The sequence below is a fragment of the Protomyctophum bolini genome, assembly GCF_963924005.1.
Source record: "Protomyctophum bolini genome assembly, chromosome: 12".
In the NCBI taxonomy this organism is placed as follows: domain Eukaryota; kingdom Metazoa; phylum Chordata; class Actinopteri; order Myctophiformes; family Myctophidae; genus Protomyctophum; species Protomyctophum bolini.
In genome coordinates, this window is record NC_137873.1 from 17,231,555 (window position 1) to 17,256,581 (window position 25,027).

General features: G+C 44.1%; 1 protein-coding gene across 12 annotated transcripts in view; it reads right to left on the reverse strand.

The window, feature by feature from the left end:
- The window catches only part of dlg1b (discs large MAGUK scaffold protein 1b), a 136,575-nt gene that overhangs the window by 68,649 nt on the left and 42,899 nt on the right, over positions 1-25,027 (reverse strand). For all 12 annotated transcript variants that reach the window (XM_080778280.1, XM_080778279.1, XM_080778288.1 and 9 more), the window contains one exon: positions 1-111. This exon is cut by the window's left edge and continues 90 nt beyond it. In XM_080778280.1, the coding sequence (XP_080634406.1) occupies positions 1-111 (111 nt within the window). The remainder of the gene's footprint in view (positions 112-25,027) is intronic.

Here is a 25,027-nt window from a genome sequence, read left to right on the forward strand (position 1 = left end):
CCCCGTCCCCGATGACACCGACGCTGGGGCCACAGGCTCCGCCTCCTCCGTCAGCTGAGGGGAGCTGAGGTCCTCCTGGGGAGATACGTCCTCCTCCTGGTGCTTGTACTTCTGCACGGGCGAGAGAGACAGAGAGAGAGAGAGAGGAAGAGAGACAGACAGAGAGTGCGAGAGAGACAAGAGAGAGTGACAAGAGAGAGTCAGTAAAAGGCTTTGTTGATCCCAAAAGATGGGGTGATTGATGAAGTGACAGGTTGATGACCATATGACATGAAGCAAGGCAGCAAAGACCAGAGGCCAGAGGTTGAGGGTTCTACTCCCTGCAGACAGCTGATGGAAGAGGACACATGCTAGCAGACCTCCCAATAATACACTGTGATCACCGTGTACGCGTGTCTCTGTGTGTGTTACAGTACACTCAAACGTGCATAGTATCCCCCCACCCACAGGAGCCACACACTAAATGTTATGTCAGGTGTGTATGATTAACTGATGGATATCCCTGCCTCCGCTCCCCACACACACACAGAGACCACAGCACGGCTGCAGTTTCCATGGCAACCAGCTCCAAGAACATGTACCCCCCCCCCCCACATACACACAGAAACGGAGGTTGCTGTGTGTGTGTGTGTGTGTGTGTGTGTGTGTGTGTGTGTGTGTGTGTGTGTGTGTGCGCGAGGGAGAGGAGAGTAGGTTGTTGACACATCATTTACAGATCATACATACAGAATGCTCCATGAAGTCATTAACAGACATCATCGTCGAATACTTGTATCTCCATGATTTATACTTTCATGTTATTTTGCCAGGTGGACTACATTTGATAGTACCTCTAGTAACGACCGTAAAGACCATGAGCTACTGTAACTGGAGCTAAATGAAAGCCATGACAAAGCAGTGATTGAAACAACAATAGAACGTTGGAAATGAACGAAAACAACCGTCCGGGAGGTTGTGAGAGAGAAACAAACATGTTTGGGAATAAAAAGATGCGATAGATGCACAACGGAGACGGCCAAGCAGCAGCGCTTGCTGCACCTGGAAGTTATGACTCCAGTGTTATTTGTCTTTATTCGTGAATGAATTCTTTATTTCAACACAACCTGTCTGAGCTGAGCTGTCTGTGTTTTTTTTTTCTTTTTTCTGTCTCGTCTTTGTCATAAAAATCAATACAAATATTATTGAAAAAAAAACAGTGTCACACGAAAGTAGCAAGACTACAAAACTTCCGATGCTCTAGAGCAGTGGTTCCCAAACTTTTTAGCTCGAGACCCAAATAGATGTTTGCCCGGCACCCAAACTAGTGAAAAAAGCATAGCACCCAAACTAGTGAAAATAACATAGCACCCAAACTAGTGAAAATAGCATAGCACCCAAACTAGTGAAAATAACATAGCACTCAAACTAGTGAAAATAGCATAGAACCCAAACTAGTGAGAATAGCATAGCACCCAAACTAGTGAAAATAGCATAGCACCCAAACTAGTGAGAATAGCATAGCACCCAAACTAGTGAAAATAGCATAGCACCCAAACTAGTGAGAATAGCATAGCACCCAAACTAGTGAAAATAGCAGGTATACGTGCGTATTCTCACTAGTTCTTCATGTTTATTTTGTTGATTTGTTTTCTTTGAAATGGTCTACTATTTTGTATTAATTGGAATTATACCCACGACCCACTGTTGGGAAACTATGCTCTAGAGCTCTCCTCAAACATGGAAAACGAAAACTGTGTGTGTGTGCAGGGTAGTGCGAACGGTGCCGTCGCACAGGGCTTCGCGCCTTGAGGCCTCGCGGGGCAGTGTCCCCCCCCCTCCCTTTTTAATAGGCTTATAAATGTTAACCATCACTTTCCATCTCAGACGTAATATATATACATATCTTACATGTTGATATATTTCACATTTAGTAGTAGGCCTACTCGCTGACATTGCATGTCTGCGTCATCTATCAAGCGCATTGGGCCTACGTGGTGGTCCAGTGGATGGTGTGTGACTGTGTGGTGGTGGGAAAGTTGAAAGACACAAAGTCGAGTCGTAGAGAAAAAAAAGAAGAGTTCAAAGCCTCGCTGAGAGTTTCATTTGATAAATTCATTGCAAAAATCATCGATCCAACCGCGCACCAATCAGGCCCTGCGTTAAAACTAGACGGGATTATCAAGACATTATTGCAATTTGCTGCAAGGAAAGCTGCTGCTTGTGAAGTTGTGAGTAACATCCGAGATGAGTGCATTATATTTATACATCAATTATTTCTCTCTCTCTCTCTCCACGCCTGTCATAATGTTTAGCGCAGTGGTCAGCAGCAGCTACACACAGCTACACGTCCATTTCCAATAACACCCAATGCCCTGAATGTGTGAATCACTTACCTTGTGCTTGCTGCTCGTTTTCAGAAGAATGAATCCAAGGTTTGTCATATTATGGTTTAAAGTAGGCCTAAACTTTAGCTGTTCAGTCAGTGTGTGCAGAGTGAGAAGCAGCACTGCTCTTCAGCATCTGCTGATTAAATTGATATGACCTAGATATGTCATATGCGCATCTGACTGGCAAGATAATTACTAGTTATTTGGCAACACCTGTGTGAAATACCAATAGTATAATTTATAAAAGGCTTTCATATAGCCTACTCTTAGGCTACATTTCGGGGTGTTAAAATCAGTTATACTATACTAAATTGAAGGCCAAAATAAACATGAATTAATTAATTAATGTTCGCACAGAGCCTCACATTTTTCCGCCTCTCTGTGTGTGCGCGTGTGTGTGTGTGTGTGTGTGTGTGTGTGTGTGTGTGTGTGTCTGTGTTGCGTAACGTGCAACGTCATGGTTTTTGTGAATAGGTGAATTTGAAGTACACTGTAAAGTGCATTTAAGTTGTTGGATAGACCAGAAAGAAAGCGGAAGGCGCTATATATAACTGCAGTCAATTTCCCATTTAGTTTGCGTGCACACATACACACAAACACTCTGATGGACAGCTCTCCTCTGGTCTCCCAGCAACGGGCTGGCAGGTGCATCATCATCAGTGCTGTCAGCACAACCTTCTACAATCAACCGAGGGTCAAAGTTCAAACGCTGGAGAGTGGAGAGAGAGGTGCGCGTTTCCGAAGCAAAGGATTCTCTCCCACCCAACAACACAACACCTACTGTGTATGTGTCTCTCTCTCGCTGTGTGTGTGTGTGTCTCTCTCTCTCTCGCTGTGTGTGTGTGTGTGTGTGTGTCTCTCTCTCTCTCACTGTGTGTGTGTGTCTCTCTCTCTCTCGCTGTGTGTGTGTGTGTGTGTGTGCGTGTGTGTGTGTGTGTGTGTGTGTGTCTCTCTCTCACTGTGTGTGTGTGTGTGTGTCTCTCTCTCGCTGTGTGTGTCTCTCTCTCGCTGTGTGCGTGCGTGCGATTGTGTCCCTGCTCTTCTATTGAGACATTTAGATTGTGTCACTTTCAAAGAAACTAGAGAAACGATTGGATGGCACTTACACCCGCCTTCGAATGAGAGGGCAAAATCTGTCTTGGAAGAGCCACCCATCGACTAATCTAATTACGGCAACCTTCCCCGTGTCTTTTCACTAGTCCGATCCAGAAGAACACAGTTTGCCGGCCACTGCTACAGAGCTGACAATGAGGTTATTATCTTCCCTTCTTCTCTGGAGTGCTGCCTCAAAGCCAGAGTTGGGGTCCGTTACTCATAAAAGTAAGGCACTACATATTACATATTACTTTTGAAAAAAGTAATGCCTTACATTACTTTATTACTCCCTGGAGAAAGTAACTAGTTACATTACTCGTTACATTACTTTTGCGTTACTCCATAAAATCGCCTGAGATGCATTGTCAAATAATTTGCACTGAACTGCCACACAACAACATAATATTTAGTTTGGGGTCTGTGAGGCCAAATCTCATCAAATGGTGGTCCATGGCTAAAATGCAGAATACATACTGGACCTTGATATGAAAATGGTTGAAAACCACAGTACCACGTGGTTCTAGGCAAATATTAACTTTCCCAACAATATATATTCAAATAAAATAATGAGACTGAGATAAATCAGTAGACTATAATTATGTTCACAGTGCTTTAGGATCCCTTTCTTTATGATGTGGAGTCCCCTGCTCCATTGCTCATTAAATGTAGTTTTTCATTTCGGCATATTTGGTTTATTTATCTCTACATTAACTAACTAGTGATTGTGAGAGCACACGTTCTACAACAAACAAACGGACCCTCCCATTGGCAGTGTTGCCAGGTTTTAGAAGAGAAACAAGCAGCCATGTCTATGAAAACAGCCCAAAAGAAGCCTGACTGGGCTATCATAAAACAAGCCCAAAGTCGCTTGTAATAAGCGGACATGGCAACACCCCAACGCCTGCTCTGTCTCTGTGACAGTGGGGAGACTGGGAGCTTTCTGTGCAGCGGAAAAGTGCTACGGAGATTTTAATACAGAGACGACTTAAATGACAGTTATGACACAAGCACTGTAGGCTATATCACAAAAAAACGGACAATGATGTGTCCGGCCAGAGGTTGAGTTGGGAGGAGGAAAGGTGGGTCTAAAACCGGACGTCTGGCCACCCTACGAGTCCACGACAGTAACGAAAAATGCTGTGCTGCTGATGATCTGACACCGGTTTGACATGTTCTAGTCCGTACTGCGTACTGCGTTGCCAGCGCACCATTAGTGTTCATGTTCAACTCATCTCCGTTGTGTGCATTATTCTCTAAAGCAACACTGCTGAAAGCAGCCACATGACGCAAGTAGCGAGTAACGGCAGCGCTAAAGCGACCAGTAACTGTAGTGTGATTATCAATTTTGGAGGAGTAGTGTCGTTATATTACTCGCTACCGACCAAAGTAGTGTCGTTACAGTAACGATATTTTCCGTTACTCGTTACACCCAACTCTGCTCAAAGCAGACCAGAGGTAGAAAACTGTCGTTCCCTGATGTCATCGCTAGGGACACATGCATCATTAAGCAGGAACTGGGGATGGCAATGAAGGACCGGAAAGTCTGGCATGGCATTGTGAAATCCATGATCTCCACCGCGGTCGAAAAATTATGATGAGGATAACAAAACACAATGAGTGAACCAACAAAAGAACGTCAGCAACGAACAAAAAGGGGCTACAAAAGCATGTTGCACCTGGCAGTTCTGTCTGAGTCATTCTTGTTTAGTTTTTAGTTAACTACATTACAATAACCTTGCAGCAGAATACCTGCTAGCTATATGGTCATTAAAGGCTCCTTAAATGCTGGAAGATTGATTATGGAGCCTGCAGTGTCTCCTGGGACAGGTAGCCCTGCTGTGGGAGGTTGTGGGGAGGTTGTGTACAGGGACAGAGACTAGACTTGTGCTGTTCACCAGCAGATGAATGTCCCCCGTGTCTATTCCCCGCACTGTCCCCACATAAGGACGTCTTTGTGTTGTGTTTGGGATCTGCAAGCTCGCAACGTGGTGTGAAGCGACGCGTTTCGACTCGAGCTTGTAGATCTGCTGCTTTTGCCGTTTTTTTATTTGAATCCTGAAAAGTGACAGTTTGAGGTTTACACCCGACAGAGACGATATTTTGGATAGACACTTCTCAGTAGTACAACAACAGTCTGCTACTGTTGACCACTGGGAGCTGACCAGTACAACCAGTCTTCTACTGTTGTACTGGGAGCTGACCAGTACAACCACAGTCTTCTACTGTTATACTGGGAGCTGACCAGTACAAAAGGCCACTAGCCACTAAATCCCTACACTAGAGTACGGTAATTATGGGCTAACAGGGGCAACAGCTGAGGGAGTGAAGTGTGCCAAGGTTTTGCCATCATGGTTCATGGATTTTAACCTGCAACAATCCTGAGCCTTCAGGATACAGCAGTCCTCAGTGACACATGCAGACCACTACCCCCACACACGTTGGTATAACTATACTTTTGACGACAATTTTATAAAAGGACCTTTTGACAATGTTTGCCATTTTTATCCCTATGCCTAAAGCCTGGGTTGTATTTCTTGCAGTTGTGTGCCACCGAAGTACAACTCAGTTGCAGAGATGGGCAATATTTAAAATACATGTATTTGAAATACGTATTTTCTGTATTTGAAAATACATTTACAATGTGTTATAATTTTTTTTTTTAAGTATTTCAAATTTTATTTCAAATACTGCCCGTCTCTGTCAGTTGCCCAATCCTAACCGAAACCTTAATCGTCTCCTAACTATACCTGCACAAATCTTCTTTAACCACAAAAACAGTTCACAGAGAACACAGAGAAGTTAACCACAAAAACAACAATTTATTATTTTGTTTGGACCAATATTTCATCTAATTCAATTCTTACTCCACTTGTGGGAATATTCAGCTCTCACTGGAATAGTAATACATTTTTAGCACTTTCATTTAGGTTTTCAATTAAAGACAAAAGTCATGTGAAAATCTAAATATACCAGAGTCAAAATGCAATGCACCATCGTGAGCACAATTGTGTGTATTAGCACATTAAGCAGACTACAGTTATGAATATAAATGATAATATAAGCTAATTCTGCTAGACTAGTGTGGTGACATTTGGCTCTCACAAAGTAGGCTATAGTAATCGTCTTTGTCGGATGGAAACCTCACAAGTTATTTTTCAAGATTCAAATTCAAAAACGGCAAAAGCAGCAGATCTACAAGCTTAAAATGTGGGGCGACCGGCTTGCAGATCTGCTACTGGTGGTGCTTGTGTGTGACACTGTGGTATGATCGAGTAAGGCGTTCATTTACGGAAAAACACAACAAAGTTGGAATACGGAGATAAGAGGTTTCTGCCTGACAACAGGGTTATAATAAATGTATATAATATAATAATAATATATCAAATTCTACTATACTTGTGGGGACATTTGGCTCAAGTACAGTAACACAAATATACACACACAGTGGAGGCAGGGTTGTAGTGTGCTGGGTGCATATGTGCGTGTGTGTGTGTGTGTGAGTGTGAGTGTGAGTGTGAGTGTGAGTGTGAGTGTGAGTGAGTGAGTGTGAGTGTGAGTGTGTGTGTGTGTGTGTGTGTGCGCGTGGCGTGTGTGATCCACAGAGAGGCAGATGGCTGTACTCATCCTGACCCTGCCCCCAGACACACAGGAACACAGGGGCATTCTGGGTAAAGCACTAACACACAGTTCTCTCTAGCTCGATGGGTAAGAGCACTGTCACAGTCATTACATAATAGCCTGATCGCAATTATTACAGATAATCACAATCCTTACGTTTTGCATAAGATCATAAGCATGTCATTTTGCGTCATAATCACTTCCATTCTTCTGTATGAAACTATGTGTGAGTTTAAACTGCTTTCCTGTGCAGGTTCTGAAATGTGTGCCATTGAGCCAATAGAGTCTGTCTGTTTGTTCAGGGGATAAATTGAATCTTGACCATCAGGTCAAGATTCGTGTCAGATCCTGTGACCTTTGACACCATCTAAATGTCTCAATAGAGCAGGGAGACAAAATATAACCACCCCGATTGTATACATTTATGTTGTTGAGGGGCGCAACATAGGCCAGCCAAGTGTCTATGGACTTTTAATGTTTGTCGAGAGCCTAATTATACATTTCCCGGCCCAGCAAAAGTCTATGGAATTTAATGTTTGTTTAGGGTAAATTATGATGTAATTCGTGCCAGATAAGTCTATGGACTTTAATGTTTGTTTAGGGTTAATGACAACGTAAGACGTCATCTGGCTGATATAAATAATGTCCTCACTTCACACGTGTGTGATTTTACCATACAGATTGGACAACATTACATTGTATTCCTTGAAAGAAAGTTACATAGCGCCACTTTAACTGGATGAGCCAGGGGGGTTTACTGCAACTGCTATGTTGCAAAACGGAGCTTTTAATCTGAAGATAAATGAGTGTGTTGAGCGTTTCCAACGTGGATAAATGTTCACAGCGCACCGATCCTTCACAGAACACCAACAACATGAGCTTTAATGTCGCACCAACAGCAGACACAGCGCTATCTGCAGACGATTCATTGATATAACAAATTATTGTTTCATTTAATTGCGTTTTTTGGCATCGCACATTTTAACGTTTGCGTTGTGAGCTTGTAGATCAGCTATTTCCACAATTGTCTTGACAATTATGCAAAACAAAATTGCGATTATCCATAATAATTGCGATCAGTTAATGATGTAATCATTTTGACAGGCCTATTACAACCAGATGCAGATCCGTCACAGAACGTACGTTCAACATGAGTTTTAATGCCTCACATGCACACAGCGCAGTGTTTGAATGCCTCTCATGCACACAGCGCAGTGTTTGAATGCCTCTCATGCACACAGCGCAGTGTTTGAACGCAGTGACAAATAAAACTGATTGTGATCAGTTCATTGACCCCCGGGGTCACATACCCGTAAGTCCTAAAAGACCTCCCGGGCGGGACCCCGCGCTGAGGACCAGTGCGTCAGATGACAACATGACAGCAGGTGCTAGTGTTATGCCACCAGCGTGACAGCGTGTCTCTCTTTTTATGACCATGATGCATTGGGTTGAGAGCAGACAGCAGCAGTAACACAAGTGGTGGAAGCAAGGCCAAGACACTGTGCCCACTCTGCCTGCCAAGACAGGCACTATAAATAGATAGAGAGAGGAGGAGCGGAGGGGAGAGGACAGGACAGGACAGGAGGAGAGGACAGGGGAGGGGAGAAGGAGAAGGGGAGGGGAGGGGAGGGGAGGGGAGGGGAGGGGAGGGGAGGGGAGGAGGAGAGGAGAGGAGAGGAGAGGACAGGACAGGGGAGGGGAGGGGAGGAGGAGAGGACAGGGGAGGAGGAGAGGAGAGGAGAGGGGAGGGGAGGGGAGGGGAGGGGAGGGGAGAGGAGAGGAGAGGAGAGGGGAGGGGAGGGGAGGGGAGGGGAGGGAGGGGAGGGGAGGGGAGGGGAGGGGACAGGGGAGGGAGGAGGAGAGGACAGGAGAGGGGAGGAGGAGAGGAGAGGAGAGGGAGGAGGAGAGGAGAGGGGAGGGAGGAGGACAGAGGAGAGGACAGGAGGAGAGGACAGGGAGGAGGACAGGGAGGAGAGGACAGGGAGGAGAGGACAGGGGAGGAGGAGAGGAGAGGAGAGGAGAGGAGAGGAGAGGGAGGAGGAGAGGGGAGGAGGAGAGGGGAGGAGGAGAGGACAGGGGAAGGGTGGGGAGGAGGAGAGGGGAGGAGGAGAGGGGAGGAGGAGAGGACAGGGGAAGGGTGGGGAGGAGGAGAGAGGGGGGGAGGAGGAGAGGACAGGGGAGAAGGGCGAAGATGAGGAGAGGTGGTAAATGAAAATGCTAGAACAGTCAACTTTCAAAGCAGTGCAATAGTGAAAAGTGTGTGTGTGTGTGTGTGTGTGTGTGTGCGCTCGCGCGTGCTGCGCGTGTGTGCGTGCAGTGTTCGACACACTCTGAGCAGCAGATGTGTTACATGGAAACCATGATGTCAACATGCTTAACTCAAACCATGTGCGCACACGCACGCACGCATGCACACACACGCGTGTGGTTTCTCTGACCAAAAGTGTCCCTGACAACCAGCGCACATTGGATTAGCAGCGGTCTCAAAACAGGAACAAGATGAGACGACACACAAGTCGTCTCACAAGTCCCCGTGTACGAGCCTGAATACAGGCTTCAAACTAAGCCCCCAAATCTGGCATTGCGACATTTACACATGCAGGACGCTACTACGCTTTACGCATGCTTCTAGCGTCTGGAAGCACCTGCTCTATTGGCTCCAACGTTGGCTCCAATCCAGGAAGTAGAGACATAGACTGAAAGGTAGACGCCTCTTCCAGCTCTGGCGGATGCTCTCAGGGGAGGGCAAGCTTCCAACGCTATGGGCGCTCCAATGAATTGCAGCGGCGAATGAGGAGTCTACCTTTCTATGTCTATGAGTAGAGGCACGTCCGGGTGCTTCATGCGCTTGTGAGTGGGACTTTGATAGAAACGAATAGGTGGTGTGGAGCAGTTCCTCTCTCTAGAGCAGGGTTTTTCAAAGTGGGTTACTAAACCATTACTAATCAGAATATGGGCCTCATAATACCAAACCATCACCACCAGACATCTATAAATCCCAAATAAATTGAAAAAACGAAGGCACATCTCCCCCCCCTAAATTGTCAGTTGTGTTGTGTTGTTGTGTTTGTAAGTGTGATGTGTGGTAACGGCCTAACGGGACACTGTGTATTGGGTGCAACGTTATGGTTGAAACCGATCGATCAGATCAATAGGACTTAATTAAGACCGGCATCCATTGCCAACATCATCGTACTGGGGGGAAAAAGCCCACAACAGAAACGAGAATAACACCCAGACCAAACCGCGACCACAGCAACAGGGAAGCATCACTCATTTTGTCGTCTGCATATTTATGGACCGAGAGTTGATTCATTAAACACTTTAATGACAAACTGTAGCATGTTTATTTACTGCCAGGTCAACCACTAAAACCCTCTTGACTTGGTAAAATGAACATGGATTGTCCACCACCAAATCCACCAAATCTCTCTGCCAAAGATATTTGAGGATATGCTATTTTTGGCTTAACGTTCCCCCCATAATATAGATGGTTGAGCGTTTTAAAGATATTTACATTTACATTGTTGAACAATGTCAAGAAATTTTTTTCAGACCCCTGTGTAGATTTGTTTCATACAGTTTATTGAAAACAATCTTAGGGAGTGTTCCGGAAGTGGATGATTGGATAGCGCGTCGACCGCATAAACCCGTGGTTCGATTCTGGGCTAGTAGAGACCTCTGTTGCAGTTCCAAATCTATCAATTCAAGAAGTCGATACATCCCAGGGGAAAAGGAATTCCCCGGGGATGGAATACCTCGGCTGTTATACCATAGCTGATTTAGAAGAGTTCCGGTATTCCAATCTCACAGATGATCAACAATCGACAGCCACAATCCATGGACATACTGTAGGGAGAGAGCAGCGCTTATAAACTCCACGGCAGAGGAAGCGGGGTTCTAGCCTGCAGGCCTGGCTGTCCATTCAGCAATCTGACAGGGAAAACAGCAGATTCATTACAGTAGGCTTTTTTTATCACTCGGAATCTTCAAATACAGATCAGAAACTAGATGTTGTTTCTTATGTAACGTCTGAAAGAGGTCCCGACAAACCTCCCCATTTTCTCTGAATCTACGGCCGTGGTTTTGATCATAACCGCGATAATGTTCTGTGACATTTCGGACTACATCATGCATCTCGGTTAGAATATCAACGCTTCTAAAGAGAGTTCAGACTTACGCTGGCGCTGCAGTAATGGAAGATTTCATCTCCCGGTTTTGGGCGGAAATGGAAGGCGGGGGTTTTCAGAGTAAAATCTGAGCATTCTCATTTTAAAAGTCTATATAGGATTATAGGAATGGACATAACTTAAAATTAAGTAGTAAAACTAGCCATCTACAAGCTCACAACGGGGAGCTGAGCGACATGTGCACTTGTAGATCTGCTATGTTCACTAGTTTGGGTCCCAGGGAGACATACAATTTATCTTTTGGCTCAAAGGTTTGGGAATTAAGACCAGCAACCATTGCCAACATCATCGTACTGGGGGAAAGCCCATGACAGATGGAAGAACAACACCCAAACCGCGACCACAGCAACAGGGAAGCAAGAAGCATCGCTCATTTTGAACCATGTCATCTCGTCTGCAAATTTATGGACAGAGAGTTGATTAATTCAACGGTTTAATGACAAACTGTAGCACGTTTATTTACTGCCATCAATTCTGCTTAACAGGTCAACAACTGAAACCCTAGATCTACATTTTTATTACCGGTATAAAGACTTTTATATAAAGAGGGAGAGAGGGGGAACAGAAGGGGAGATCATCTTCCATCAAGGTGCTATAGAGCGTTGCAGTCCCGCCCTCTATCATGACGACGCCAGGCCCAGGCAATGAATACCAATGCATTTTCCCATAGACATTTCAAAAAGTATTTATTTAAAGACCTTTTAAGCGTCGTACGAAGCCAACTCGAGTCGTGACAAATCATGACAACAAACACATTTTGGACCTCGGTACACTTATTCATGTATTGTGGGAGTGCCCTAGGGTACAGACGCTATGGTGTGCTATTCATGAGAACATAATGCAAATCACAAACCAGGATATTCCTTATACACCGGCTCTCTTTATTCTGGGTGATCCATCGCCACTAAAACACCTCCCTGCACCTCTAGCTGACTGGATTCAAACAGCATTAATGGTGGGTAGGAAAATCATTGTTAAGGAATGGAAGTCTGAGGTTTTACCTCCAGCACATGTATGGTTCACTCAGCTCGGTATTGTGGCTGCTTTGGAGAGGTTATCCTTTAAAATGAATAATCAGTTAGATAAATATGATCTGAAGTGGGACGTGTTCCTCAGTCATGTTGCAGGTCCCTTGGTGTGATCCATGGTCAGGCAATGCCCTCTTGATTGTTTATTGTATTACACATTATGATACGGTTGATGATGCTGCGTTTGGTCGTGTAAATAATGTAAACTATTTTCACATTTTAATTTGATTTTTCCTTTTTTTTTTTTCTTTCTATTTGTTTATCTTATCTATCTTGCCTGACCATGAATACGTACTCTGATGTTGTTTGTGTTTGTATACATTTTAAGTTCTCTGTTTTATGTGTTTGTAAAAAATCTAAAATAAAGTACTGATCATAAAAATAAAAATAAACACATTTTGGACCAAACAAATAATTACAAAGAAGGAAAAAAAACCAAAAAAGTGTTTTTTCTACTTTCTAATTCTTTGTTTGGCCCAAAACATTGTGTTTATTGTCATGATTTGTCACGACAAGAGTTGGCTTTGTCCACAGCGTAAACGTCTTTAAATAAATACTTTCTGAAAAGTCTATGAGGAAAATGAACAGGGATTTCTTTTCCGGGTCTCTCGAGGGAGCGGGACAGCGACGCTCTATTAAGGAGCAATATCAAGGTGCTGTCTACTCCTCTGCCACCTGGAAATTATTTTGGATAGAGTTAAATTCAAGGAGCTAAATTAAACTCAACGCTACGGAGCAGGCTGGTTCAGCAGTATTACATTGGTTACTGAGCAGGGACTACAATAAGCCACAGTAATGGAACACAACTGTCACTTAAATTAGCCAAGATTATTCAATTAAGCCAGGGGTCTTCCTTTTATCCGTTTTATCTTCTTTGACCGAGGAGAACACGGAGCATCCTTGAGAGACAGCGAGATCAATTCGTGGCGGTGACGACTCGCCACGACCTATTTTTTTTACGCCATGACGTATTCTTCATTATCCGCCATGGCAGAACAAAATCCGCCGTGGCGAGTACAGAATCCGCCGTGGCGGCGACTCGCCACGACCTATTTTTTTACGCCATGACGTATTCTTCATTATCCGCCGTGGCGAGTACAGAATCCGCCATTGTTTATTTTTTTTTTGCGTGCCGTGGTGCAGGTTTTATTGTACTAGTAGTACTATTCTCGGAATTATTTCATCCTCTTGTAGCGTAACGGTTAGCGCTCTCGCCCCTATAGTCAAGGCACTGTGCCGGGCCAGGTTCGATTCTTGCAAAAAACAAACTTTTTTTTTTTTAAGTTATTTTTTTACCGTACATACAGTGTGTGTGCGTGCGTGCGTATACAGTGTGCGTGCGTGTATGCGTGCGTGCGTATACAGTGTGTGTGTGTGTGTGTGTGTGTGCGTGCGTGCTTCATCGTATTTATTATTATTATTATTATTATTAATATGCAGGTAATAATAATAAATACGATGAAGCACGCACGCACGCATATACAGTGTGTGTGCGTGCGTGCGTATACAGTGTGCGTGCGTGTATGCGTGCGTATACAGTGTGTGTGTGCGTGCGTGCGTGCGTGCTTCATCGTATTTATTATTATTACCTGCATATTAATAATAATAATAATAATAATAAATACGATGAAGCACGCACGCACACACACTGTATACGCACGCACGCATACACACTGTATACGCACGCACGCACACACACTGTATGTACGGGTAAAAAAATAACTTTAAAAAAAAAAAGTTAGTTTTTGCAAGAATCGAACCTGGCCCGGCACAGTGCCTTGACTATAGGGGCGAGAGCGCTAACCGTTACGCTACAAGAGGATGAAATAATTCCGAGAATAGTACTACTAGGACAATAAAACCTGCACCACGGCACGCAAAAAAAAAATAAACAATGGCGGATTCTGTACTCGCCACGGCGGATAATGAAGAATACGTCATGGCGTAAAAAAATAGGTCGTGGCGAGTCGCTGCCATGGCGGATTCTGTACTCGCCACGGCGGATTTTGTTCTGCCATGGCGGATAATGAAGATTACGTCATGGCGTAAAAAAATAGGTCGTGGCGAGTCGTCGCCGCCACGAATTGATCTCGCTCCACCTGGCATCCTTAACCACTTAAACTCCAGCGTCCATATTCTGGGGGGGAAGAACATTAACCAAAAATAGAAGATATACAAGTAAGTCCAGTTCTCTAAAAGGTAAATCTCCATCAAAACAGACTACTACAGTTTACTACACACTGGCTGTCGGTTTGAAGGTGTGAAAAAGAGAAGTAAAAAAGTGGGGGGGAAAAGGGCAGCATTTGACCCACCTGAGTAGTCCTAGTAGTAGGGCAGGCATCGGTGTCATTTTCATTTGAAACACTACTTTAACCACAGACGACTCAGGAGATATAACCACCTGAGAGACACCACAGGCCAGAGAGCATCAACATGTTTGTCCACACCACACCACTGTGTGGTGTGGTGTATATTGTATATTGCACATCACATATCACTCATATATAGGCACGAGAAAAACAGGACATGACTAGATTAACTGAACTATGCCTGAACTGTTTTTTTTGTTTTTGGTTAGGATATAAAGTACTTATTTATTTGATTAGTATTGTAGAATATATGTAGTATTGTAGGATTTATGTTCGGTCTTGCCTGTACTTTCATTACTATTATCTTTTAATACAGTATATATACACACACACACACACACACACAAACACACAGGTATATATAGTTTAAGCTGACCTGGGAGCTGACTGTGTTTTCCAGCATAAGCACATGCTTGCCACACATACTCCCCCCTCTTGTCCCACCGCCGTACTGACTGACACACCACACTAGCCAATAAGAACCTCGGCCCTCCTCCCAACAGGCGCTCTGATTGGCCTGCCGTCAGTAGAGGGGGCGGAGACCAATCATGCTGACGTCAGGTCAGAGGGTAACAACAAAGACACCTGGCGACCAACCGAATGAAAACAACACGCACGCGCAATTCTCACAACATCTTTCAAAAGTCTCGTTGAAGTGCGTCTCGCTAAGGAAGCTCACACCTCCACAGGTTTTCAATGACTTTCACAAATCACACCTCAAAGACAGACGGAGGGACAGAGAAACTGAAAACCGGAGAAGACGAGACCGATAAGGTGGCAGAGGTACGCCTAATTTATGCAACAGTGTCGTGTGACATAAATGGCAGCGGTCTGCGAGCTTCTGAGAGCTTGTATTTCCGGACCGGTGGATAAACCAAGCTTCACACGCTCAGGCAGAGAATAGTGAGAGGCACAGTCAGAAAGAGACAAGACAGAATATCACCCTGTTAAAGAACCACCATTCTTCTGTGCGTTCAGGTCAGAATGGGTTAATGTGCTCCTCTCTCCTCTCCCCTCTCCTCACCTTGCATCCAAACATCAGAGAGATGGTGCTGTTGGTACAGGCCAGTTTGCAGTGGCAGAGCACCGGGGTGAAGCAGCCCTTCTTCCCCCTCCTACTCCTCCTGCTCCACCTCCTCCCCGACGGCTCCGCCCCCTGGGGACGACCCGCGCCTCCTCCTCCGCCGCGTCTCCTGCTGGGCCTCCAGGAGGAGGTGCCACAGCGACCTACTCCTCCGCAATCTCCTCCTCCACCCGTGCCTCCATCTGCACCTTGTTCTCCTCCTCCTCCTCCGCTGCTGGTGCTGCTGCTGCTGCTGCCGGCTCTCACCATCCATCCGCCCTCATTCCCACCTCTCCTTCCTCTTCATCACCTCCTCCTCCTCTCTCTCTACACCTCCTCCCCCTTATGGCCCTGCTCCTCCCTTATTGGAGCTAAAGGTCCTGCTGACCTCTCTCTCTCTCTCGTTCTGTCCCTTGTTTTGCTCTCGTCAAGTGGTACACGTTCTGTGTCTCTCTCTCTCTCTCTCTCTCGCTGAGTGTGTGTGTGTGTGTGTGTGTGTGTGTGTGTGTGTGTGTGTGTGTGTGTGTGTGTGTGTGTGTGTGTGTGCGTGCATCCTAAACTGTCCTCTGTGGGGCTCTACTGATTGGCCACTTGGGAAGAGGGGGGCGGGGAACAAGAGGGTCATGTGTGTGTGTGTGTGTGTGTGTGTGAGTGTGTGTGTGTGTGTGTGTGCTCGATGTGTATACGTGTGTGCGTATGTGAGCATCTGAATGCCATCTGACAGAAAGCTGGTGACACACACATCGCTACTGCTGAGACACACACACACACACACACACACACACAGTGCAACTGTCACTTTTGAGGGGGGGGGGGAGGAGAAGAGAGAGAGAGAGAGAGACAGAGAGAGAGATAGAATGCCTCCCAGGGAATGTGACATAACACAGAGGAGAGGAGAGGAGAGGAGAGGAGAGGAGAGGAGAGGAGAGGAGAGGAGAGGAGAGAGGCAGATAACGTGAAGAGAAAACTGAAGGGAGAGGTAGAGTAGAGAGAGAGAGACAGAGCTAGAGAGAGAGAGAGAGAGAGAGAGAGAGAGAGAGAGAGAGACACAGAGAGAGAGAGACAGAGCTAGAGAGAGAGAGACAGAGCTAGAGAGAGAGAGAGAGAGAGACAGACAGAGCTAGAGAGAGAGAGACAGAGCTAGAGAGAGAGAGAGAGAGAGAGAGAGAGAGAGAGAGAGAGAGAGAGAGAGAGCTAGAGAGAGAGAGACAGAGCTAGAGAGAGAGAGAGAGAGAGAGAGAGACAGACAGAGCTAGAGAGAGAGAGACAGAGCTAGAGAGAGCAATAAATAAGAACAAAAGGGAGAAAGAAGTATTATATACCCAAAGAGAGCTTAGTGATTACATCATCTGATGTTAAACCAGTGGGGGTGGAGCCCCTCTTGAACACACACACACACACACACACACACACACTTTACAGAGTAGACATCAACCCCCCATGGTTCTCAAAGTGGGGTCTGCAGACCCACAGGGGTCCTTGGATGGGGGACAGCTAAATGAGTTCATATAGCATCAAAAGCTCCGCAACCACATAGGATGTGTAAAAGCTGCCAATCTAAAATGCAGAAAATCTCTGAAACATTTTGACAACACATCGTATTGTAAGCTTGTAGATCAACTAGTTTCGTTATTCTGTACATTTTTGGAAAGTTAAACTTTAAATGTGCCAGTGATTTCTTTGTGTAATCTATTTAAGTTATTGTCATATTTGCCCTGTGCAATTTGTGATTACGAAGACAAAAAAGGCAAACGGAAATACAAATTGTAAAGTTTAAATGTCCAATGCAAAAAAAAGGTAAAAAACACAATGACATTGTTATCACAATTCTTTGTGTGACAATTAATCGTCAACTTCGTGAAATCGTGACTGCCCCATCCATCCATCCATCCATCCACCCATCCACCCACCCATACACCCACCCACCCATCCATCCATACACCCACCCACAAACCCATCCATCCACACACCCACCGACCCGCCCACCCATCCATCCATCATCCATCCACCCATCTATCCCTGCAATATTTACAAACCAACGACTGCCACGGCACAACATGTGTGCGTGCATATGTGTTACAGCACAATAACCATACTAAATTCCGTAAGTTCCTATGATGAACCTCATACAACGGTTGACAATGAAGTAATTTAGATGCGACTGGTTGACATACATGCATGCATGACATTTGTAATACTTCTGTAATCTTCCTAGCCAAGTCATGCCCCATGCATGGGAGCTAACTATTACACCTTGGTGACTTCAGTTCCAACAGCCAAGAAAGTTCAAAGCACACATTACAGCAGTCACTCGATCCTGTAGGTCAGGGGTTTCCAAACCTTTTTCAAAGGGGGCCATATTAGAAAATATGAAAACAAGGGAAAACTACATAGCTTCGGATTTAAACAATGCAATGGTCTTTTGTCAGGTGTGTGCTGTGAACAAAAAGTGTATCTTAGCCTTTTTTCAGCCTTATGTCACATTACCAAATGTAACCAAGCAAGCTGATTTGTCAAATGTTATAGAGTGTAAACCTAGAGATCCTTCCTCACCCAGGAGTCAGCCCAGCTCCTTATCCAGACATCAGTCTAATAAAAACTTGACTATTGTAACTCCCTCCTTAAATTGTAAATTGTCAGTACAGTAAAAAAGTACTCTACTTAAGTAAATGTATTAATACTGCAATGAAGAAATACTCGGGTTTCAATAAAATACTTACTCGGTTACAAAATGTACTTACTAGTATTGGTATCAAAATGTACTTCAAGGACCAAAAATAAAAGTATTCATTATGCAGAATGTCCCATTTGATACGTTTTCAAATATATATAAAATGTATATATATATAAAAAATATTTTGAAAATAGCATGGCCGAAATGTATATAGGCCTGAATTGTTGTAATATTAATCAAAGTAACTACTAGTAGTAACTAAAGTTTTCAAATACATTTAGTGGAGTAAAACTACAATATTTGGATCTGATTCTGAGTAGTGGAGTAGAAGTAAAAGTATTAGAAATTGTAAATATAAGGTGGTGATATTCTGTAAGTACAAATACCTAAAATGTTTACTAAAGTACAGTACTTAAGTAAATGCATTTAGTGACTTTTCACCATGCACTTGTCAGTAACATAAGACATGTATAGTAACACTAGCTTTGTCTCTGGCTCCCCCTGCTGTAATTAAGAGGAAGTTAGGAGCATCTTCATTCCATATTTTAGGCAAATCTATTTTTAAAATGTTCAAAATCCTACTCTGAAATGGCCTAGACTAGAGGGTGGTCATTTAACCACAGGCAGTGGACAGTGGTTGTCACACACGTGACGTCCACTAGCGCACCGCCAGTACCATCCACACCAAACTCGGCACTAAACACTGTTCTGGGGTCTGCCATGACAAGTAGTCACACCCCCAGGGACACATGTGACACAGGCACACCGTGGCCACTAAACCAAAGCATCCATATTATATATATTTATAGTCGATCTGCTATTTTCAGTGAAAGCTTTTCCCACAATAACAGAGCACAGAAAAGCACTGGTGGAAAGAAACTAAGTTAATTTACTAAGTACTGTACTTTAGTACATTTTTAGTTTTTAGTTTTTCTACTTTACTGGAGTATTTCAAATAGTCTTACTTCTACTCCACTATATCTCGGATCCAAATATTGTACTTTTATTTCACTGACTGCATTTATTTGAAAACTTTAGTTACTAGTTACTTTGTTGATTTTGATTATTACATAACATACGGAAACATCATGACCGTTACAATTCAAAATTTCAAATAAAATAAAAGCTAAAATAGCAGATCTACACGCCCAAAACAAGCTTGTATATCTGCTATTTTTTTACCAGTGGCTTGAAAAGCACTGGTCAATGAATAGCCAAGAAAACTTCGACATATAGTCATACTGACCGTTGTTCTGATTTGCTGCCTTTCTACGCAACCCATAGAGGGGGGGGACGCAACCAGACACGTTTAATGCCATAGTCCAAACGGTCACGCAAGCCCCATATAGCGCAGCAAAGCAGAGCACACGAGTCCGGACTCCGGAGCACACCCGCTGATTTAACAGTAAAACATTCTGACCCCCACGCAGCCTACCGCGGACCCCCGCGCCGAGCTCCACGGGGACGCCCGCTGGACCCGGCCATCCGCGGACCCCCGCGATGTTGACACATGAGAGATGTTCTTTGTACCTGCCAAGCCAATGTCAACACTACAACCGACAGCTGTGTGTGAGGTGCGACATATAATGGCTTGGAGAATGTGCTATCTGAGAGTGCACAAATACAACCAAATGGACCCATAACAGTCCATTTGTATTAACATCATAGTTTGTTATAAAATATTTGGTTCCATTTGCAGTAGGCTAAGGCTACACTGTCAGTTACAGAGTCACCTCGACAGACCCTGTTGTTGTTAAATTCAGTGCCACCTGCTTGACACCAAAGTGTAGAGGTTGTGCCATTTTTGGCCATTGTGACAAATACAAGGTAATTAAAATACAAGGCAATTAAAACATGTGCATGTCATGTGCACACCGGATTAGATAAATTCCAAAGTTTATTTTTAATTTATAAAATATTTACATTTCATAGCACAATTCTGGAGATATAAGGCAGCCACTGGTAATTAACTGATAATTGATCAGTTCTTGTTATGCTTTTGTGTGACGCTATAGTGTGATCAAGTAAGGGGTTAAAAAAAAAAACACAAACGGTTAAACTATGGAGATGAGAGGTTTTCTGCCCGACAGCAACAATACAGTAGCGGTTCTAATATGGTAGCGGTTATTCTCTGTACTCAACCTTAGAAAGGAGTTGAGCCCAGTCTAACTATAGTCTATTACAATATATGTAATGCTCTTAGACACCAGCAGAGGGCAGCAGAAGTGCAGCAGTTACATTTTATAACTCCTTGCTTCACTCACACATGCACTCTCTCCCCACACATGCTCTCTCTCTCTCCCTCCCTCTCCCTCCCTCCCTCTCCCTCTCCCTCCCTCCCTCTCCCTCTCCCTCTCTCCCTCTCCCTCTCTCTCTCCCTCTCCCTCCCTCCCTCCAGGAGTCAGACAGATGGCATAGCCCCTGGAGACGGAGTGGACCAGTGAGGAGGAGTGAGAGGAGAAAAACAAGAGTACAAGGAGGAGGTTTAACTGACTTCAGATCAGCTCGGAGGGAGCCGGACGATGTGGATCAATGCAAACAGATATTCAACACAGTAACAGACGTCCATAAGTCCATGTCTTCCCTTTGTCATCACAATGTTTTGTCATTTAATCAAAATGATAAAATGCACTCGATGAACAATACTAGGCCTATATTTTGTATTGCTAAATCTTTCTTTTCATTATTATTATTTTATAAATAAGTATAATTATAAAATCACATGTATAGTGGAATTCACACACTGTTGACATGCAATAATTATTAATATTTTCCATCTCACATGTCTGTGTGAGAAAAGAGTTTGTCGCTCTCTACCCAGATGGCAAGGAGCTGCCCCTGGGGTGAAGTGCGCACGGGGGCGTGTGTGTGTGTTGAGCTGAAAGGTACTGTGATGGTGGTCATTGCTGGAGTCATCTAGAGATCGTTGCTGCCAGGTGGATACCTTGTAAGTCCAAAACCGTTCCTCTTTTATGACCGTTTTATAAACATTTTGATCTACAAGCTTACAGCACATTGCGTTGCAACCTTCACTAAGTTGCCGTTGGGCAAGGCATTCAAACCCCCTAAATACTGGGGGGATACCAGTAGCTATAATTTCATTTAGTTGACTAAGACTAAAAGACTATGGTATTTTAGAAGACTAAATAGGACTAAGACTAAATTGTGTGTTATTCAAAAGACTAAGACTAAATTAAAATATTCAGAAAAAAATAAGGTCCACACTAGGTGACACAAATGCATATCACCTTAAGAACACCATATATGGAGTCAAAACAGGCCAATACAAAACATGGAGAAGGGAAGTTTCTGCCCGACACCAACGATATACTGTACTTCATGATCTGGATTACTACACACTTCGAGGGGCGGAGGAGGGGCGGAGGGGGAAGGGACACCTGGTGGATGAGTTAAGAGGGAAGCAAGACTCTTCCGCCCCGATCTAAAAGCTGCATACAGGAAGTGAGAAGTCCATCAACATGTCCTCCACTTCCTGTCCCACACTCCTAAAACCCGACCAGGGTACCACACACGCACACACACGCACCCCCCCCCCCCCCCACACACACACACACACACACACACACCTGCCAACATCTTTCTATTGTTTACTCTGCCTTTCCTTTGTCTTCTTCCTTTCTGTTCTCAAACTGCAAGAGAGGGAGAGAGTCTAGAGATCTACTAGAGGAGAGAGTCTAGAGAGTTTTAAACTTTAGCTGTTGAAAAATACATTCTGTGCCACACTATAAGCTTGTAGGTCCTGTAGGAGCTGGTTTTTTTAATCGTGAAAATTTTACGCAAATCTTTGAATACCGTATAATATACGGTATTCAAAGATTTGCGTAAAATGTGTGGAAGAATATATTATATTCTTCCACAGCGCAGGTTTTTAATTAAATCTTTGCTCCTGGGGGGGGGGGGGTCCCTGGAACAACATATTTTCAGATGGGGGTCGGCGGCTGAATACATATATGTTTTGCTGGTACTTGACATGAAAAGCCTGGAAAAGGTTTGAGAACCACTGACATTTTTTCAGAAAACTGTCAGGATTTAGAAGACATTTAGAATCTGGTCTTAGGTCTCAATGGGTTAACCATTCCTATTTCTGAGTGCAATAAATGCACACCTCTTGTGGTTTTTGTAAGATAGTTTCCTGCAATGTAACACAGAGCTTACATGTTTCTTTATTCCCATGTAATTGTACTGACATTTTTTCGTTTGTTTTGCTCCCCTTTTGCATTGTCAACGTAAACGTATGTTTTCTCATGGCAATAAAGCTCCTTTGAATTAAAAAAAAACAAAGTAGAGAGAGAAGGAGGCTGGGGGGGCTGTTCGTGCGTATGTATGTGCATAGAGAGAGAAGGAGGCTGGGGGGGCTGTGCGTGCGTATGTATGTGCATAGAGAGAGAAGGAGGCTGGGGGCTGTGCGTGCGTATGTATGTGCATAGAGAGAGAAGGAGGCTGGGGGCTGTGCATGCGTATGTATGTGCATAGAGAGAGAAGGAGGCTGGGGGCTGTGCGTGCGTATGTGCGTGCGTGCATGCTTGCGTGCGTATGTGCATAAAGGTATTTCCTCTTGCACTCTGCTTCCAGAATCCTAATGGTCTCTTTAAGTTCAGTGGACTCCCCAGATGAAAGCACAGCCAATAAAAGCGGCCCCTGAATAAAAGGGTCAGAGGTCACACGGTGTGTGTGTGTGTGTGTGTGTGTGTGTGTGTGTGTGTAAGCAAAGTCCTTAAGCAAGTAAGTAAGCAAAAGTAAGGGGAGGGGGGGGGCTCCAGCACCATAACCAGTAACCGGCCCACCAGAGCAGAGAAGACAGCCCCTGAACATCCACTCCCCACCACGAAGTTCAACTGCAAAACTGTCCTTGAGTTAGTGTTTTTACAGACCTCACACACACACACACACACACACAGTATGTTGACCCTACACACACACATACAGTATGTTGACCCCACACACACATATATACAGTATGTTGACCCCACACAAACATACAGTATGTTGACCCCACACAAACATACAGTATGTTGACCCCACACAAACATATATACAGTATGTTGACCCCACACACACATATATACAGTATGTTGACCCCACACACACATATATACAGTATGTTGACCCCACACACACATATATACAGTATGTTGACCCCACACAAACATACAGTATGTTGACCCCACACACACATATATACAGTATGTTGACCCCACACACACACACACACATACAGTATGTTGACCCCACACACACATATATACAGTATGTTGACCCCACACACACATATATACAGTATGTTGACCCCACACACACATATATACAGTATGTTGACCCCACACACACATATATACAGTATGTTGACACCACACACACATATATACAGTATGTTGACCCCACACACACATATATACAGTATGTTGACCCCACACACACATATATACAGTATGTTGACCCCACACACACATATATACAGTATGTTGACCCCACACACACATATATACAGTATGTTGACCCCACACATATATACAGTATGTTGACCCCACACATATATACAGTATGTTGACCCCACACACACATATATACAGTATGTTGACCCCACACACACATATATACAGTATGTTGACCCCACACAAACATATATACAGTATGTTGACCCCACACACACATATATACAGTATGTTGACCCCACACACACATATATACAGTATGTTGACCCCACACAAACATACAGTATGTTGGACAAAGATAGGGCCCTTTTTTTTACCGTTTTGAAAAACATTTTTGAATAGTTCAACTAGCCAATCTACATTGACACGTTGTGAGCTTGTAGACTGGCCATTTTAACTATTCAAAAATGTTTATCAAAATAGTAAAAAAAAAAAAAAGAAAAAAAGGCAAAGAAGTTTAGGGATTTAGGGTTTTAGTGGTGAAGAAAATGGAGCCCTTAGTCTATTGGTGCAAGCCATTCCTGGGTCTCAGACACACACCAATACATCATACTGTGTGTGAAAGCCATGCCTGGGTCTCAGACACACACAGATACATCATACTGTGTGTGAAAGCCATGCCTGGGTCTCAGACACACACAGATACATCATACTGTGTGTGAAAGCCATGCCTGGGTCTCAGACACACACAGATACATCATACGGTGTGTGATGTTTATTTTTCTAATTCAATTCCAGACACCAACACAGCGTACAGAGTACCACTGAGTAGCAAGGCTTGAGTAACTAAGATGTGTTCTTTGTGCTGCGAGGGGTTGGTGGGTGTTGCGCTCCACCCTCAGCAATCCATCTCCCAGGGGTCCAGCGCACTGAAAAGGGGATAGATAGACCCTCGCTCTTGGCTGATACAATGAACAATAAGCCACTCCGACCTACTTACTTATACCCAATTTATCCAACCAGGAGAGAGAGCCCCACATAGATCATTCTTCAGCTTCAATTGTGTGTTCCAGATCCAATTTTGTCTGCATGTCTTTTGTTTGATCACGTCCAGTCTAAGTTATCTCTCCACTAACCCCTTAAAGGACCACTTCACCACTTTTCAACCCATCTTCATATAATAAATCCTCACTAATAATCATGATAAAATGGCACATTCTTTTTCCTATTC